Source organism: Caretta caretta, chromosome 6 (genome assembly GCF_965140235.1).
Source record: "Caretta caretta isolate rCarCar2 chromosome 6, rCarCar1.hap1, whole genome shotgun sequence".
Classification (NCBI taxonomy): domain Eukaryota; kingdom Metazoa; phylum Chordata; order Testudines; family Cheloniidae; genus Caretta; species Caretta caretta.
Genome location: NC_134211.1, coordinates 40,195,496 through 40,215,269, shown reverse-complemented (window position 1 = coordinate 40,215,269; position 19,774 = coordinate 40,195,496). Strand labels below are relative to the sequence as shown.

Sequence of the window (19,774 nt, the reverse complement as noted above, 5' to 3'; positions counted from 1 at the left end):
AAAGAGTCTTAAAAGACCATTTTAACAGTCAGTCATGGTCTAAGTTCCCTCTAAGCTGCGCCGCCGCACACGGCCTACTAAGCCCTGCGCAGGGGCTCACAGCTGCAGCAGGGAGAGGTGCCCCTTTCTGCAGGCCCTAGCGAGGACCTGCCCCAGACTTGCCATGGCTGGGGGAGAGGAGCCCCTCCCTCGCCCCGGCCCCGCCCAGCCCCGCCGGAGCTGCCGGGGAGTGGAGCCCCTCCCTTGGCCCAGCCCGGCCCAGCCCCGCTGGAGCTGCCGGAGAGAGGAAACCCTCCCTCGGCCCGGCGCGGCCCAGCCCCGCCGGAGCTGCCGGAGAGAGGAAACCCTCCCTTGGCCCGGCCCAGCCCCGCCGGAGCTGCTGCAGCCGGGTAGAGGTGCCTCCTCCCCTGGCCCCGAGCTTCTGCAGCGAGAGAAGGCTGGGGGGAGTTCTCTCTCCCCACCACAGCCCTGGGGCAGCTGGCACCCCAACCCTCCAGCCCAGCCCTATCCCAGAGCTCGCACCCCAGCCAGAGTCCTCATTCCCCCACGCCCCAATCCTCTGCCCCAGCCCTGAACCCCCTCCCACACTCCAAACCCCTTGGCCCCATCCCCACAACATGAATTTTGTTATGGGCACCAATATGAAGGTGGTGTGTCACACGTCACCTACATATTGGTGCACATAACAAAATTCATTCTGCACATGAATGTAAAAAATTAGAGGGGACACTGGTCATGGTAGTGTTGTCTGATCCTTTTATGAAATAGTGTCTCTAATAGTGTCTCTAATAGTGTGATTAAATATAGGTGGATCTTTGCTACCTGCGTTTGAATTCTGCAATGCTTGGTGTAGACTAATAAATATATACTGAGTTTCCAAAATAGAACTTAAATTTTGTTGCCTGTTTCTTTGAACACAATAAAGTGCAAACAAATATGAAATTAAAAATCTGTAACAGCAATGCAACAGGGTGAACTATATTTTACACCCAAGGAAAAACAGCAGTAAACAGTGATCATTTATGTTCATGTACGTAAAACCTTACTACAGTGTAGTAGGTAGGGCTACACATGCACCAACTTGTTGTTTTCACAGGTTGGTATATGCATAGCTGTAGTTCTCCTTGTGGTTCTCTGGCATGGAGTGGTAAGGGGTAAGGATGTAATGGTACATCATGCTGTGATCTGGTATGTTGGAGGATGTAGGGAGCACTGACCATGGAGTACTCCAATGACTGGAAAGACTGCTGAGTCCAGGGTCTTTAGGTATGTAGGTCAACAAAAAGTGTTCTGCAATATCTGAGTTTGTTGCCTGAGCAAACCCATGATGTCCTGATATGTTTCCCAAAGTGCCTTGGTCCTTTTTCCTTTCCTGAAACAACCTCTGACTCTCTCTCTCTCTCTCTCTCCATTCTTGGTCCTTCTCCATGGCCACAGTCATATGCTGCCTCTGAGCCTTTGGTTCCTGGTCTAAGACTGTAGAGGATTGGAATATCTTGGAGAAAATATCCTCCCTAGTCCTCTTTCTCATCCTGATCAGGGTCAGATGTTAAGTAGGCATATCTCTCAAGGACATCATGCCAGAGGCTGCTGATTAAAGCAGTCAGATACATCATTAGATTTAGACACAGTGGACAGGGAAAGATGAGTCTCAAGACTCCTATAAAATCTTTTAATAAGAAATGCTAATTGTCACTTTAATTCTGGAGCACCTCGCTGCAGCAACACTCAACAGCTCAAGCCATAGTGAATACAGCCTGCCCTAGCCAAACAGGGAGGAGGGGAAAAGGGGTATTCTGTTGCTAAAAAGTTTTCAGTGATAGGCACCATTCATCAGGTATGAGTATAGGGACAGTGCAGTGAATATTGGCAATATTTTCGCAGACAGCAATGATTTTGGATGATCGCTCACTTCAGACAGTGACAAAGGCACAGAGAACAGAGCTACTACTGGCATTCCGAAGCCACCCAGGCCTGTATACTGCTAGCCTGATTACTGCAATGGTGCCAGCCAAAATCCTTGCAGAGTGGCATGGGAAAGTCTCCTAGTGCAGGAAAAGAAATAAGGCTACAATTCTTACAAATCTTCGAGAAAGAATTGCAGAGTATCTCCATGAAAGTTTATTGAGATATCTCAAGAGGATAAAAGGGACATCCCTACTAAGATAAACAAAGTACTCTGCATGGCTCCCCTACCTACCCCAACAACCCAAAGAGTTGAAAAGTGGACACAGAGTCTATTTCTCTTTGTTCTACCTCAAATCAGCATCCTGTGCTTGGACAAATGTGGATTGTGTAATCAGACTGCTTTACTACTTTTTTGAATTTATTCCCATACATAATAGTAAAGCAATCAGAAGTCAATTACTTTGTTCTATAAACTTGCAGATGGGGTGGACTCCATTTTTAAATGGGGAAGAACGTTGTGGGAGGGAGGGAAAGAGAGAGAAAGGGTAACAGGCTACAAAAAGTAAAAAATGTATTAGAAAAATGTATGTACACGCTTATCTGAGCTCCCTTCCTCTTCATCATCAAATTCATATGAGCTCACCTGGTGGTACAGGCGTGAGTTCACTGGAGTTTCCAACAGCTTGTGGCATGGTTTAAGTCCCCTGCCACGTCTCTTCTCCCCACCCCCCCCCACCCCTTTACTATTCACAGCAAGAGTTTCTGCCTTGGGCGCCTGAGAAGTGTCCACAGTCATCTGCAGGGTTCTAGTGGGGTCACTGACAAGTATGGCATGCATTTCATTATAACAGTGGCAGGTCTGTGGGGCAGCACCAGATTTCTTGTTGCCCATCCTCATCTTCTGGTAAAGTTCTTTCACTTTCACTCATCCCTGTTATGACCCCATTTCTGTATCCTTTGTGCCATCTGCATGTTGATGTAGATATTTCTGTTGCCGTTCCACAGATGTGCTTGCACATCCTCTTCTCCCCATGGGCCAAGGAGATCTAAGACTTCTTGTCTGCTCCACTTTATCTACTAGGTCTCTGTGTGGATGGTCAGATACCTTCACCAAAAATGAACCGGTAGGAATGTGTGCCAAATTGGACAACCAGGAAAAAGCATTTCAAAAACATGCAGATGAGTTTTGGGGCACAGGCAAGGCGGACTTCTGGTCTCTGGCCCCGTCAAAAGTTAAAAATTGTGACCGAATCAACACTGTTGCTGGAACAAGGGCACAGTGGGATAGCGGCTGGAGGAATGTTAGGGTTGACATATGTAATGCGGTGTCTACACTCCCACTGCATCAACCTTAGTGGATTGACCAAGGCTCTGCTTTGTTCAGGAAGGTAATGTTATTGCGTCACTGTAATGCATGCATCAGCAGGAGACAGTTTTTGGTGTAGATGTGCATAACTAGGCCTTCTCAGGTCAATTTATGTCAACCATCTTTGTAGTGTAGACCAGGCCAAAGTGTCTCAGAAGGGTAAAGGGCCATGCGCCAGCTACTGCATCACAGGAGAGGAAGCAGGCTCCCCAGAACTGCTACATCCCAATTGGCACAGGTGTGGGAGTCGAGGGGGATAAAAGCCTTGGTTGCCCCACAACCATCTCTCATGCCCTCACAGTCCATAACTGTGCCTGTGTATTGGGAATGTATGCTGTGCTGGATATCAATCTGGTGCAATTTACTCCCTCAACAGAGCAGCAGGGTAACAACACACTCTTCTTTACTCTAGATCATGGCAAAGCTAAGATTGAGCCCTCATTGATAGAATTGCTCAATCAGTAACACTCAGTTTTTGAAACAACAGCTGCATTAGTAACTTCTATAAATTCAAAGTTTTAAAATATTTGTACCTTCTTTTTGTTCCTTGAATTGACTTTCATGCTTGTTTCATTGTTAATAGTCTGTAGTTAACAGTGTGGTCCTCCCCTCATGGTTAGTGGGAAAGGAAGATGCAGACCATGTGCTATGGCTTCTACTCTGTGTCCTTACAATATATAATGCTGTGCAGTACTTTTTTGGTTATAATGATTAGAAAACATTTTTCAGCTTCTGATGTGCTTTGTAGAATTCAGTAGGTACTATCTGTCTTATTTTAATCAAATGTTGGTATCAATTTACAGCTGTTCATTTTAATCAAATAATCCTACTAGTTTGCAGTGTTTCTTTGGGGGGGGGGGTGAAAAGTCTTGACCACCTTTTCTACTCTAACTACCTGATACTGTTTCATTTTCTCAATTTAGGAACTTCCAGCACCTTTGTTTGATGATGTCCACAAAAACCAAGTGGAATGGAAAGAAACAGCTATTAAATCTAAACCAGAATCTCAGGAATCCATGAAAATAGCCTGGCGTTACCAGAATTTACCAAAAATTGAGGTAAATACGTTTAGTATTCTATCTGATGTTATCCTATACTTTGATAGTAAGGATAAAATTCACTTGTTCTATAAGTAAAATCTCTGAGTAGAACCTATACCATGGAAGCGTTTTCAAACTGTGCTAAAAGGTTTCCTCGGGAGAGCAAACTGTCAGTCACCAATACATAACTTGATTAGCAAAGATACAGAGAGATGAGAAATTGAGTTTACTATATGGCATGAAGTCCAGATGTACTTCTGAAAAGCACTAAAGGCTGGTGAATATAACACTGTTTCAGACAACTTTTTAAACCTAACGATACCTATAGTATTGTACATTTTTCTAAATGTAGCTATTCTTAGGTGATATGTATCGGTTGAATGAACAGTACTTATTAGATCCCACTAGTGAAAATACTTTATTGATGCAAATTGTTGACTTGCTTATCCATGTGCGTAATAAGTAAAGTAAGCACTTGAGATTATATCAGCTTCATTGTCACTAGAAACTAATTGCTGTGAAGGTGGCATGTAAGACACAAGCCCAGTGATCACTTCTTCAAAGTTTACAGCTGTTAGTATTTTATTAATTATGTTTTTCCTTGGGCTAGTTACTTTCTTGTTTAATCTAATAGCGAAGTCAAACCTTACAAAAATTATAGGATTTTGGACTACACAGAACAACAAACTTTTTTGGGGGTGCTGTTTGGCTTAAGTATGTTGTATACTGTGATTTAGATGTAATCATAATTGCCTAGTAAGTTAGCCATATTCTAAAAAATTAATTGGAATGTGACAAAATGAGCTTACAAGGCTTGGCATGTTTGGTTTTCTCTGAAATTGTACAGACGTGGCTATATATTTTGTGTCAGAGAAGACTTACATACGGTGACATGCCAAATCAAATAGCCTCCAGTGTGATCATATAATCTCATCAATTTTATTCATGTAGAGCTTGCTATACCACTCTGAACTATTACAAAATATAAATACTGTGTTTTATCCAGTAATGTACACTAAATTCAAAATACATTGATGTACAAACAATTGATTGTCACTATTTCAATACAAAATGTCCTGGGTCTAACAGAACAAAAAGCTGCATATAATAACCCAAAACAAGCTTATTCTGTCCAGTAATATATTATTTAATAGAACACCATGCACTTGTCCTTGGTTATCACAGATGGGATTTGCATATTGAAAGTTGTAAACTAATAATTGTCTGATCTAGAACAACTGTGCAGTCTTATAAGGTATGATTCCCTCATTACCATCAACATTTTCTTACAATTTTTGAAATGTTTCACAATTATGTATTAGAACATTGGTCCCCAAACTTTTTATGTTGCGTTCCCCCCTTACGTGTAACGTAATCTGTGTGTGCCCCATTAGCGGGGGCTGGGAGTGGGACTGTGGTTCGGAGCTGGGGGCTGAGGCTGGGGCTGGAGCTGGGGCCAAGGGCTGTGGCTGGGAATGGGGCTGGAGCTGGGCCTGGGACTGGAGTTGTGGCCGAGAGCAGAGCCGTCGTCCGAGCCAGGGGCTGAGGCTGTGGGGAGGGCCTGGGGCTGGAGTGGAGCTGGGGGCAGAGCGGGGCTCCCTCTCCAACCCACTGTGGAGGCTGGCCCGGGCCCCGACATGACCCCCGAACTTTCCTCCTCACCACCCTTGGGGAGTGTGCCCCACATTTGGGGATCACTGTACTAGAATGCTTGTTTGTTTTCAAGTGAATGCTAAATTGCCAAAAACTTATATGAAATCAATAAGACTTGAAAATAAAGTTATAGTTGTTAAAATAATGGTCAAATGGAAATTTCTTTTTAAAATATATCAGTTAGATGAAAGTAATCTCAGTGATCAGAAATATTTGATGACTTGTTGAATGATGCAATATACACTTATTGGCTGTTTGGAAGTAATAACTTGTGCAGGACCTCCGTCCCTCTGATAGTTTTAATATACCTAGTAATAGCTGTTAAATATTTCAGTTTCCATTAATTCATGTGTGTTGACTGATTAGAAATTTCTGTCAAAAGGAAACTTCAATAAAACATTTTTTTAAAAAGCTATTTTCCATCCAGCTTTAATGCTTATATTTTAAAATTATATTTAGAAAGAGTAAACTGTTTGTTTTTTTTAAATAGGGCTCTAAATGTCAGCGGAAAACTTATCTAGTCAATATCTCTTTTTATGTGAGGCATAAAAGTTGTCTTGTTAGTGGTTCTGTTAACTAATTTAATTTTTAGTTGTAAGTAGCCAAAGAGATTTCTGTTGTGGAGGTGGCTCTGTTATTCCCTTTCCCTTCCTAAAAACAGGTTAAATAAACTCTTAGCCAGCTCATAATTATTTTATATTATGTATCATGTTTAAATTAGAAGTCCTGGCTTGAACAGTGTATTTTATATGTGTAAATATGAATATATTCTTTATATCCTATATAAACTATAGATTTAGGGTAATCAGTCAAAAGGAATTGGATATTGTGTGTACATGCTGCATACGATTACGAATTTAAAAGGTACTTTTCTCTATATCCAGGGATACACTCATTGAAACTCTTGGTAAAAACTTCAGGTATAGCCTAGTTTCCAATGAAAGGTATAGTGGGGTTTTTTTCCCTGTTTTGTTTGAATAACTGCTTGTGTTCTTGGGGCAATATATGAACTGTCACAGCATGAAATCAATTTTCTGCCTTGATTCTCCCAAATCTGAGATTTCTAGCACATTAGTAGTGCAATTAGAATCATTAACAGCAGACGGTAGCATAAAAGCGCATTCTGCTGACTGACAATTTAGTGTCTTTTTCTCCTTGTGCAGACGAGTTCGTAGGAATCCAGTAAAGAACTGGCTTGAACCTACAATCCAGAAATAAATTTATCACTCAAACTTAAGAAGAATGAAAAGTCTCAGTCTCTCTCTCTCCTCTCTTCATGGCCAGTCTGCTAACACAGATTATTCATGCTTACTTGATTCAGGTGGGCTTTTTGCAAGCTTCCCCACTAGGCCTGGGAATGTGGTACATTGAAGTCTATTCAAGGCTTCTGACATAGACTGAGCTTTTATTGCGTGGTGTTTTATTATAGCCAAATCCTAGTCTCCACCCAGTTTGTAGGCACTGTGCTCATTCTTTTGAATTAAGAAAGGTTATCACCTACCTTAATCCATGCAGCAGTGTGGATTAAGGACACCAATGTGCCCCAGGATTTTCAAAGAGGATCCTGGAAACTTCTTGTTTCTTCTTTTTTGCTGTCTTTACTAAACTCTATTGGGCCTCAGTGAGGATTTGCATCTGAAATGGGCAACCTGGAGCTTTTCTCAATGAAGACATCAGATCAAAGTTCAGTTAGTCAAGGCCTTTCTAAAACATTAAGGGGGTTTGGGCGTACACAATAAAAAGATGAGCCCTGGCAGAGATTGCAGTAAAAACATTGTGTTCTGTAATCCGGATAAAGGATAGATTATAGGCCAAAGAACAGCCCCTTTTAAAATTGCTTTGAGAACCCTCATACTAAATAACTTTACACTTTGCATTTAAATATATATTTTACCGTAATAGTTTGTTTTATTTTGTAATTTAGAATGTAATTTCTAATAAGTACAATTTTAGTAGTTTTAGAGAGCTCACAGGTTTCTTATAAATATATTAAATACTTTAGATCTTTTTATAGAATAAAAAAATGGTCTATTAGTGAAGACCAAGGACTTCTAAAGACTTTTTTTTTTCTTTTAAAGACTAAAAAATTTTTTCTCTGTGATTATAGTTTTAACATTTTGTATTTTCTGACAGCTAACCCAGCCTAATATGCATTTTATTTTTCAGGCATTAACTTGGTAATTCCTAAGTACAAATGTAAATAAATTCAAATAATATAGTTTTAATTAAATCTGTGATTTTAAAGTGTTTTTAAATTTGAAACATAAAATAAAAACTAGGAAAATGCCTAAGAAGGTTTCCTTCAAAAAAGTAATAATAATACCCTGATACTAACCAGGTCTGTCCTCTGTGTGTATTCAAAGTCATATATGTTTATTTTAATGACAAAACCATGTCTTATTATTTTTACTCCTTTTAGAGCTGTCGAATCCATATCATGTTTAGAATGGAAACTAAATTCTTTTCTGGTTCATATTTAACAAATGTGTAAATGTTTCTTTGTAAATTCCAGTTTCAGTACTACATTTTGCTCTTCGTTACACTTATTAAGCTATCCGATTGTTTTCAGTGAGGGAGGCACAATTGTAATTTAGGGCAGAATTTGTCCCAAAGAATCCTCATTACTGATGACGATACATAAGTCAGAAAGAGCCCAACTCAATTTTCAGATGTTTGGTTGTGTTTGCAGTATTGGAACTTTTTAAAATAACTAAACAAAAACTCATCTTTTCTATTGAGAAACCCTAAACATAATATCTTCTCATGCTATTTTTAGTCACTTCTCAGAGTGCAACCACACTGTAAGTGCAAAGCAAAATGCATGTTCATTTCATCTAAAGCTTCTGTTTTTTGCGCAGATGAACTTTTTAATCTGCTGCACACAGTGTCATGACTTTCAAAGTTAAATCTGTGTTGCTTTACAATGACTATGGAGCATGCATTCTTAAAAACTGCTTAGTGTCAGCCCTTGGCCTAAGTCACTGAATTTTATACTTAGGCTATGTTTATACTGGTGTGTATACTTGTTTACCTGACTGTGTACATCCTTGCGCATGCTCCCCATACCTACGCCAAGTGTTCGCATATACCTGTGCTACTTTTGTTACCTGACATTAACACTGCCATTTCAGGGTCAGTATCCCAGGGTCCTGTGCATCAGAGGGACACGCTTTAGGAACCACTTTGCTAGGTGGTGTTTGTTCTGTCCCCTGACTTCACACATTTACAAATGGCAATTCCTGCTCACCTGTCCCTCCTGCCAAAGTGGGTGGAAGGTGTGGGGCAGCTGGAGGATGATCTGGTTCTGCCCCTGCTTCTTGTTGCAGGACAAATGTTTATGCAGTGGAATTAGGTGATCGGCAAGATGCAGAATGGCATCTGGGGAGAACTTTCAGAAACACTAAAGATGACTGACTGTGAAGGTGAATGACAATCCATTCTGTTCCTATGGAATAGATGTAGTGAATGCCAGTATTGCCACAGTATACCCATGGGTGAACCATCACTTCTGGTGCAGGAGAGCTAGCATAATGTATTGGAATCACATAGTTTTGGAAATTTTAGGTGAGCAGCAGCAGCTTTAGAACTTCCAAATGAGGAAACAGACCTCCATAGAGCTGTGTGGTGAACTTGCAGTATACCTCCAGTGCCAGAATTTCTGATTCAGGGAAGCCATACCAGTGCAGAAGTGGGTGGCTATTGTACTGTGGAAACTAGCAACACCAGACAGCTATTGGTCAGTCGCAAATCACTGTCCACTGTCAGGGTTGTGGTTGTGTAGGTTTGCAAAGCAGTTAACACTGTGATCTACTTACAGGTGGTGCTATAAGAAAAGTTCCAGAAATAATATTTGGATTTGAGGGGCTGGGGTTTCTGAACTGTGCAGTGGCCATTGATGACACCCACATCCCAATATTTTGCCCTCCAAAAGGGCTCATGAGTATGTGAACCAAAAACATTACTAATCACTCGTTCCACAAGGCTTACTTGACCGCAGAGGCAGATTCATAGAAGATTAGGGTTGGAAGAGACCTCAGGAGGTCATCTAGTCCAACCCCCTGCTCAAAGCAGGACCAACCCCAACTAAATCATCCCAGCCAGGGCTTTGTCAAGCCAGGACTTAAAAACCTCTAAGGATGAAGATTCCACCACCTCCTTAGGTAACCCATTCCAGTGCTTCACTACCTTCATAGTGAAATAGTTTTTCCTATTCCCTAGTCACGAATACCAACATTGGAAGCACTGGAAAAGTTGATGAAACCAGGGTGCTGAAGAGATCAGGGTAGTTCTTGAGAGGTCGGAGGAGAAGAGACTTTATTTCTCAGAAACTATGTGGTTTTTCATGGTAAGTCTGTGCCACCAGTTATTTTGCAGGACCTCGCTCCTAACTCTGTTCATTAAACCATACCCCGACATCAGTGGCCTTGGAAAAAGGGAATTCAGTTACAAACTCAGTAGTTACAGAATGGTCATGGAGTGTGCATTTGCTAAGCTGAAAGCTCATTGGTGCTACCTATGCACCCATCTGGATGCCAGTGTGGACAGCATTGTTCACATAATTGTTACTTGCTGTGCACTCCATATTGTTTGTGAGGATAAAAGGGAGTGCTTCCATTCTGAATGGGCACAGAACAAATCTGGTTTACAAACTGTGTACAGGCAGCCAGATCCCACCCACATGCACATTGGTCCTGGTTCCCAGCGAGCAAGGGAAATCAGGGATGCCATATGTGCACACTTCTTAGAATAGCAGGGAGGCAGAGGGTGATTTCTTCTGAGGGATACCTTCACACCCTGCACAGCAGCTGGAAAAAAAAAATATGAGGGAACACTGGCAGATATTTGTGAGGGGTTTGTTCCACTGTAGTGGATGGTTATTGGCAGTTTGTTCTTGAGGTTATTCACCCATTACAGACAATTATAACAGGATGCCTCTTCTGGGTTAACACCTTTGGGATTAGGTTTATGCTATTGAGAGTGGTGGCCAAGTTGTAATGCATTCACTGGGCAAATGCTTTTGTCTTAAATGTTCACACTCGTTTACAAACCTCTGTTACTGGGAGCACTCTCTCTCTTCTAACGATCTTAATGACATTTGATTGAGGGGTTCACCCTCCCCTCCTCCCCCGTTCATTGTTGTTGGTGCCAACAGCACTTACTGGCTGTTATGAAGCACTATCCGGAAGGTTGAAACAGGTCAAGGTTTGGTGGGATGAGGGAGGGAGGGAGAGACAGGAGGAGGAGGATCTGTTTACTCAGTGGTTAGTGGCAGATGCCCATATTGTTACTTCAGTTTCATTTCATTGTTCTGTATATGAACCAAGCTATAAAGATGTTTTATCTACCTATTTGCTGTGTTGTGAGTTCTTTTGCTTTTGAAACCTGAGTGTTTTCTGTAACCATATAACGATGTACTTTCATCATCCCTCCCGTGTATCTTTGGATATTTCTTAACCTGGCAGGGGTTGAGGGGGATAGACAGAAAAGTGTTTGCAGTTTGATAGTACCAGACAGTTACATTATTTCAATTCATGTGCTGTGAATTGTGGGACCCAATGCCAAACCTGAAATCATCTTATGTCAATCAGGCACAAGACAAAGAAACTATAACATTTATTAAAAGTAGTATATGGAATATGTAACTGAAATATTTTTGAAAGGAAATGCAAACCACCAGAACATAATGGAACTGACTCATGAACAATGGTCAAATGTTAATGCTGGCAAACTTATTTCCTTGCCTCCCTCTGACTAGGGTGGAAACAATGGTGGGAAAATTGTTCTTGGGGACAGCTGGAGACATCTCCTGCATGGGTTGCGGGGTGGGTACTTGGTGGGCTTCAGGGACTCCTACAGGCTTGTTCTCTTTCTGGAAGCTCAAGGGGTTCATCCTGTACGAAGGGGGGGTTAGGTGGCAGTGGAGGGTGTGGTACCAGGCTCCTCCCGGTCACTGCAGGGGTGGGAGTTGGTCCTCTGTCTCAGCAGCAGCACCCTGGGCAGCAGTCAGAGGAGGGGGTGGTAGTGCCAGTTCACGGAGAGGTGCAGTGGCCATGGCAGCAGGCACATCCCAGACTCATTCATCCGCCAGTTCTATGAGCCTGTCCGTTAGGGCATACTCCCATTCCCTAAGGCATGCCTCCTGCTCCCTGCGTTGGTTCATCAAGGTCTCTTCCAGCTGAAGAGCCCAATTGTGCCATACCCTAGGGAACTGAAACTGCTCCCGGTTCCTCCTGTCTCTGCCTATGAGCAGGTCCTCCACAGTCCTTCTCTCTCGGTCTCTGCTGTCTCTGGGGGGCTGCTCCCACCCTTCTAGTGGAATGGTTTCCCTCTAGAGAGTCAAAGGTCCTGCCAGTTCAAAGGCAAGGGAAGTGTTATTTGTTTTTCTTCGGTAGAAGGCAAGAAATCCATAGCAAAGTTATGTTACATGGGGGAAGGCCACAATATTGATACTTCTCAGCATTCCAGAAATGTGACTTAGGCTTTCTCTCTGGTTCTCAGACAACTTCTGCATCCTCCAAGGAAGGAGCAGAGGCTAATAATAGTAAGATACATGTTTTAAAAAAATTAAAATTTTCCATAGTGTCTTGAGGGGTGGCAATTCCTTCCAGGGGCTGTGTTATGAGTTTGCAATTTCTTCTCTCTGGCCAGCGTTTGGATAACATGCCAGTTTTCAAGATACCAGACAAGAGCTTTCTAGTCTTGTGGAGCAGATCTGGGTCTCTGCCAGAGAGCTGTTTATACTAATGGTCACCCCTCTACATTTTGCTGAATGGAGGGATTTGGTTAGCTGTGAAGGTGGACTAAACAGATTTGCACTGCTCTTGAATTTCAATGGTTAGTTTATGCTACACCAGAAATGTGCTGAAATATGCTTAAAAGACTAGAACAGGGATCAGCAACCTTTGGCACGCGGCCTGTCAGGGAAATCCGCTGGCAGGCCGGGACAGTTTGTTTACCTGCAGTGTCCGCAGGTTTGGCCAATTGCAGCTCCCACTGGAGGGATGTACTGGCCGCCGCTTCCCACAGCCCCCATTGACCTGGAACAGTGAACTGCAGCCAATGGGAGCTGCGATTGGCTGAACCTGTGGACGCTGCAGCTAAACAAACCATCCCGGCCGCCAGCAGATTTCCCTGACGGGATGCATGCCAAAGTTTGCCAATTCCTGGACTAGAAGACAATAAAACTGGAAATAGACTATATTCACAGCTAGCATACAGAGTTTCCATAGAATGGGAGAAGTGAGCCATGAACACTATCCACCTACCCCTGGCATTACCAAAAAATCCTGCCCTTGGCCTGGCTAAGAAGGGTGAAATGGATGGGAAAGAAAGAGACCCACCACAGCTTTATTTTGTTCCATAAAGTTTCAGATCAGCATCACAAGCCCCTCACCTCGCCACAGCAAAAAGGATGCCGCACTGTTTATCCAACCCACAGGCCAGATCCTTCCCCCTTCCCTGTTCATCCCAGCTTGTGCAGTATGGTGAGGTGCGTGGAGGGGCCAGGCACCAGGAACACTAGCAATTTTTATAATCTTTCAAGGGAGAAAGGACTGTTGTGACATTCCTCAGACAACCTAAGTGTTCCCTTCCCAGACCTCACCCCCATTTATGCATAGCTGCTGTTTGTAAGAGGACGGTAAAATCTGGGATTGGAGGGAGGGGGAATTCAGTGAAACTATGTAAACTTTCAAGGGACAAAAGGCAGCTCTTATTAACTTATGGCAACCAATTATATAGTTTTTCTACAGGTGTCTCATCACCCAAGTGGGTCCTTTCTAAACCAACCCTCTCCCTTCCTCCGATCTGCACTGCCTCCCAGAGCTTTGCTGCCTGCATGCTGGCTGAGAAATGCACAGCCACAAGGGCACAATGATTGTTCCTTAATAATTTGTTTTCTAGCTTCTGCCAAATGCATAATAGTGGTTCATGGGAAATCAATAAAATCAGTTGTTATAGCCGGGTCTTGCTCGGGGCCAATTTTGGGTGGAGTAACTGGAGCAAATGCTAGGCTTAAAATCAGCAATGTAGTAACAGAAGAAGAGGGGATATTGGTGGAGAGGGTGTAGATCCTTTGTAACTTACCGGCTGTGGGTTCTGTTTCCTGCCACAGCTTGAGGAGCGGGGAAATTGCTCCTCCAGGTAGAGGTCCAAATTGGCTCCTCCAGGTAGAGGTCCAAAATGACATGTTCCTCGTTTTCCAAGTCTTCCAGGGCATCCTCCATGCCCCTGCTGCCTCCTTGCCAGGACTATGGTATCCTGTTGAACAATGAGGATGGTGGAGTGGAGAAAGGGGTCTTGAGCCACTTTTGGCTCTGTACCAGGAGCCCTTGACAGCAGCCAGTCCAGCTTGTCACAGAAGAGCCATGCACAATGAGCGCTTCTGGAATGTCTGTTAGTCTTTTGCCTTCCTTTGCAGGAGCCTCAGGCACTTGATGTGTTCCTGGCACTGGGCCAGAGTCCACTCAGTGTTCTCTGGCTCCAGCCTCTGCTCTGAGTGAAGAAATGGAGGACAGTGTACTCCAACCACACATGGACCGCACCTGGGGGTGGTTGGTTGGGCAAGGGCTGTTCTTGGAGCAGGATCCATGTTCACCTGTACTGAACAAAAGCATGCAGCAGAGAACGGTTCTGATGTGGTTGGTGCAGCTTGCTACTATTGCTGAAAATAGGCTGGCGATGGTGGGGGATACTGGAACCTTCAAAGACCAGGTCAGGGTGAGGAAGAAAAGGGTTCAGTGCATTGTGGGAATGGGGGTAGAGGACTATTGAAACTCAAGACCTTCTGTATGCCCCTTACAGCTGTCTACACTTCACACCAGCACGGGTATGGAGCCGTGTTGCATCCCAAGGTGTGTATTTACTCACACACCTCAGGTTTGCTAGTTTACTCACCATGTCCTCACCTTCTGACAAGTGCTTCAGGGCTTTAGATGTGGATGGTCAGGGGTTGGGACAACCACACGCATGAAAACTTGTGCAGTCACTAGTGTAGATGTACCTTTCGAAGTAAGTCAGCTCAGATCAGATTGGCAATGTGTGAAGGTACATATTGCAAGGGAGAGAAGTAACACTATATGTTTTATCTGAGGTGCAGAAACATGCTTCCAGGAAACTGGCCACGTATATGAAGGCTGGGTTGGCTGAATGGGGAGGCACTGCATTACCAGAAGGAACCTTGTAGCACTTTGACTTGAGGGCTGGACAGAAATGAGCCATGACCCTTTCGCTGCTGGTGGCAATTTTAATGTGGGCTGGTTGTGGAGTCAGGCAGGTTTAATTGGAATGAACCTGTGCATGAGAAGATAAGAAGACCTGGCTATCTTTTAGTAGGATTCTATTCTCATGACTCGGCCACTAAGCATAAAACTGTTAGGCTTTTGTGAACTCTGCAGATGGCTTATATGCCCCCTTTGGAAAAGGGAGGTGTTTTGGGTTGGGTTTTGTTGGGCAGGCAAGAAAATTAATATGATTTTGTTGGTGACAGTGCCTCAGTCGTATGATTGGTAGGAGGGATGGCATATTACTGAGGAAGCTGGTCATGAATAAGTTGTTTTTTGGGTTTTAATTATTTTGTGGGGAGAAGTTATTGGCAGGGAGTGTTTTGCAGAAGGGAGAGGTATTGCCCTTTTAAAGAAGGGGTTGTGTTTATTTAAAACAAGGAGAATAAGTTATTTGTCTCATCAAAGATCTAGATCATAATTGTGAGAAACTTGCTTCCAAGAAAATATGGAGTTTTAACAATTCTTATGCAAGGGGATATCTTGAGAGGGATATCTTGCATCTGAGCTGAAGGTCAGGATTTAGCTTCCTACTTTGTACAGTTTGTCTCTGGTTTCTTTGAATATTATGTATTTCGGTCTGTACATTCCTACAGGAGGGATAATGTAAGTAATCTGACCACATTTTGGTATTTAGATTATACTGGATTCTCACTTTTTCTTCTCTCATCTGTCCTCTTTCCACAATGGGTGTTTGTTTTATTGTTTTTGTTTTTTAAGCTCTGTCTTTGTTAGGTACAAGAGAACTGCTCTAGACTGAGCCTGGGGACTAACTCCGTGCATAGCAGCGTCAGTGTTGGGTGAGTGTAAAGGTGGCTTAAAGTTATCTTTGCACCTCCACCCTTCCTGAGCTGCACCTGAGAAATGCATGGCACAGTTCACAATCTGGGCAATTTTCCTTTGAATTAATAGGGAGACTCATTAAACTAGAGTGGGCTTTTTTGTATTGCAAAGCAGCTGTAAACAAACGAGGACCGCACTGCACAGATGCCTCAGCCCCCGCCTCTAGTATGGTTTTGATTGACACCTGTATTATGTGACTGAAGATAGTGATTTTAAGTGACATCTTCAGGCACAAGGTCACAGCAAAAGATTTAATTTGTTTGAAAAGTTAAAACATGAAGTCACAGATTGCTTGGAACAGTTGGTGAGAGACAGTCAGATTAGCAACACTGAATTTGCTAGAGTTGTGAATGTGTTGTACTGTAGCTTTGAGTTTTAAGCTTATTTTTGCTTTTGTCCCGATATTCCTTTCAGGATCTTATACCTACTTATTGGCTAATAAATGAGACTAGTATATAGTGTCTCATGTCTGTGCCAAGTCAATTCTTTTCTAACTTACTTCTGGAGTCGAACCATTCCTGACCATTGAAACTGGATTAACATTTTTAATGGGGATGGGTGGCAGATAGAGAACAAAAGGGAGCATCACATAAAGAAAAACATTATTTTATAATGTATGTTTTTGTTTGTTTTTTATATACAGAATATATGTATATATTTGCACACATTTTAGACCAATTTAGTTTTTCTTTTTATCATGCATTTATTTCTGTAATTCAAATAACATTCTAAGTTGTGTGTCATGCTGGGTTTCCACCAATTCTCAGTGTGTGGAACTCTTCCCTGTGTCCGCCATGCTAATGAATATAGAAGGAGTAATAATATCTCACGAAAGCTCAACTTGATTTTGTTTTTGTTACTTTATTGAAACACTTTTATTCTGTTCTCTTAATATTAAGCACCTTTATTATATGACAAGAATGGTTACTATTGTCTAGTGTCTTAGTAATACCTAGCATGAAGTTTATTGCAAATTCAAGAAATTAAAAAACCACTTTCTAACTTACTGATTTCAAGCCATTCTTTTCTTTTTTGTTGTTTTAATTTTCTGTAAGAGATGATATTGGAAGCTATGAAGAGGCAATATTTTATTTTACGTCTTACATATAAACATAATTGGACAGCCTTTCAAAAGCCAATACACAAAACGTTTGTGTTTTTGTGTGTACCCAATATAGGTATTGAAATGCCTAATTTGTTCCCATGTGTCTTTGCATCTGGAATTTGTATGCCTGTTTTAGGGTGTGCACAAAAGTGCATACTTTTCAATACCTGACCCACTTTTTTAGGTGGGACCAACTGGAGCAGTAAGGGTTGAAATCTGCATGTAAGCTCCACAACACAGAACTTCAGAAAGGGATCCTTAGAAATCCTACTTATCTCTTGCTTTTTTCCTTCCATAACTATTAAAGTTCACTACTGACAAATTCTTTGTTATTAACGTACATAAAGCCTAACTGAAAAATTATAGATTTCTATTAGAGGTATAGCAAGTAATTATGTTTTTATGACTAATCATTTAAGGAATTATTATAATTAGTATAGTATGTTTTCACAGGTCAGTCCAGCAGCTTCTGTACGATTCGGTCACTATTATGATGTATCTAAAACAGTGTCTCCAGAGCTACTTCAATCCATAAAGTGGCACCGTTTTTTCCTTCCTGAAGAAATGTCTTTGCACCCTGAAATAAAAACTTGGTAAGTTCTTAACCCATATGTTACTTATATTTTTAGTTATTTGCATGCAAGTTAAGGGGAAGATTTTTAAAAGTGCCTAGCCAGTTTATTACCTGTATCACTGGCTTACAGTGCACTTGTACTCCTAAAATCCTTTAATTGCTTTTGAAAATCTCCCCCTAAATGTTTGCAATCAAGGAGTAATATAAAGTAATACTGAGAATGAAAGGTCAAACAATAGTTTCAATTTCAAAAAGAAATCTAAGTCTGTTTTCCAAGTTGGAAATTTATGATAGCGTAGGTCAAGCACAAATAAAATGTGAGAGACCGGAAACACAAAGAATAGTCATAGCTGGCGACTGGCATACCTTTTCTACTGTATCTTTCTGGCCGTGTCTCAAGGTGCTTCTCTAATGTTAAATATAGATTAAGTAGTCCTATCTCTTTATTCAACCTGGACCTCTTGGTATTCTAATCTGTGTTTTATAAACTTCTAGGTATAGAGCCAAGTCCTGAGAAGTATTTTAATGTTATTTTTTTTAAATTAAAATACAGTATGGCACAAATGAAAAATCTGATTCATAAAAGAAATGAAGTGTTTCACTGAGTGCTTTTTCAGAAATGTAAACAACCTAAAGAGTACTCTGTTTGCTGACACAGTGTCAGTATTACATGATCAAAGGTCAGTGGTTTAAATTCATTCAGGCTTTCAGATTCTAGCTAGATTTGTAAATAAAGCAGTTTGTACACTTTTAGGAGATGGGACAAGTAAGGGCACTATTTCTACAATAAATAGTTCTACATAACTAACACACAGTGTATAATACACTTTTTGAATGGCAGGGGCCACAGAATTTGGCCACACAAGGATTTTATTTGGCCAGTTGCCAAAGTGGGGCTACATTGCCACCCAGCAGATGTCCCACTCTTCTTGTACCGCTCTACAGTGTGTCGCTAACTGGAATGGATTTCATGCCAGTAAATCTGTGGGTATGAAATATGTGTGTATTTTTATTTCTGATCAAGGTAAGCATTATGTAGGGACTCCATTCATAAAAGAAACTCTTACCAAAGGATGTGCTATTTGTGCAAGAAAAGGAGCAAATACACATACCAACCAACTATGGCTTTGAACCTGCAGCTAATTGAACTGATTGAGCATTTATTGGCCTCTGTGAACTAGAGCGCTTAATAGCAGCATTGGGAGACCTAAATATAATCACATCTTGCTGGCATTACTTTGAAGCAGCCTATTAGAAAAGGGTGTTAAAATGCACTACATTAAAAGAATACTAAGGTCTTCTGCAATGTTATGAAAAGAAATTTTAAACACTTCGATCAAGATTTTTAAGAATGATTAGTAGGGCTGTCAAGTGATTAAAAAAATCGTGATTAATTGTGCAATTAAAAAAATTAATCATGCAATTAATTGTGCTGTTAAACAATAATTGAATACCATTTATTTAAATATTTTTGGATGTTTTCTACATTTTCAAATATATTGATTTCAGTTACAACACAGAATACAAAGTGTTCAGTGCTCACTTTATATTATTATTTTTATTTCAGATATTTGCACTGTAGGACACAAAAGAAATAGTATTTTTCAATTCACCTAATACAAGTACTGTAGTGCAATCTCTTTAGCATGAGTGTTGAACTTACAAATGTAGAATTATGTACAAAAAATAACTGCATTCAAAAGTAAAACAATGTAAAACTTTAGAACCTACAAGTCCACTCAGTCCTACTTCAGCCAATCATTCAGACAAAACAAGTTTGGTTACAATTTGCAGGAGATAATGCTGCCCACTTCTTGTTTACGATGTCACCTGAAAATATGAAGAGGCGTTCGCATGGCACTGTTGTAGCCGGTGTCGCAAGATATTTATGTGCCAGATGCATTAAAGATTCATATGTCCCTTCATGTGTCAATCATCATTCCAGAGGACATGTGTCCATGCTGATGATGGGTTCTGCTTGATGATAATCCAAAGCAGAGTGGA

At 41.5% G+C, this 19,774-nt stretch overlaps 1 protein-coding gene across 4 annotated transcripts in view; it reads left to right on the top strand.

Annotated features, from left to right (window-relative positions):
• ELP4 (elongator acetyltransferase complex subunit 4) overlaps positions 1 to 19,774 on the top strand; it is a 344,771-nt gene that overhangs the window by 53,612 nt on the left and 271,385 nt on the right. For all 4 annotated transcript variants that reach the window (XM_048854605.2, XM_075129452.1, XM_048854601.2 and 1 more), the window contains 2 exons: positions 4,198 to 4,332; positions 17,650 to 17,789. In XM_048854605.2, the coding sequence (XP_048710562.1) occupies positions 4,198 to 4,332; positions 17,650 to 17,789 (275 nt within the window). The remainder of the gene's footprint in view (positions 1 to 4,197; positions 4,333 to 17,649; positions 17,790 to 19,774) is intronic.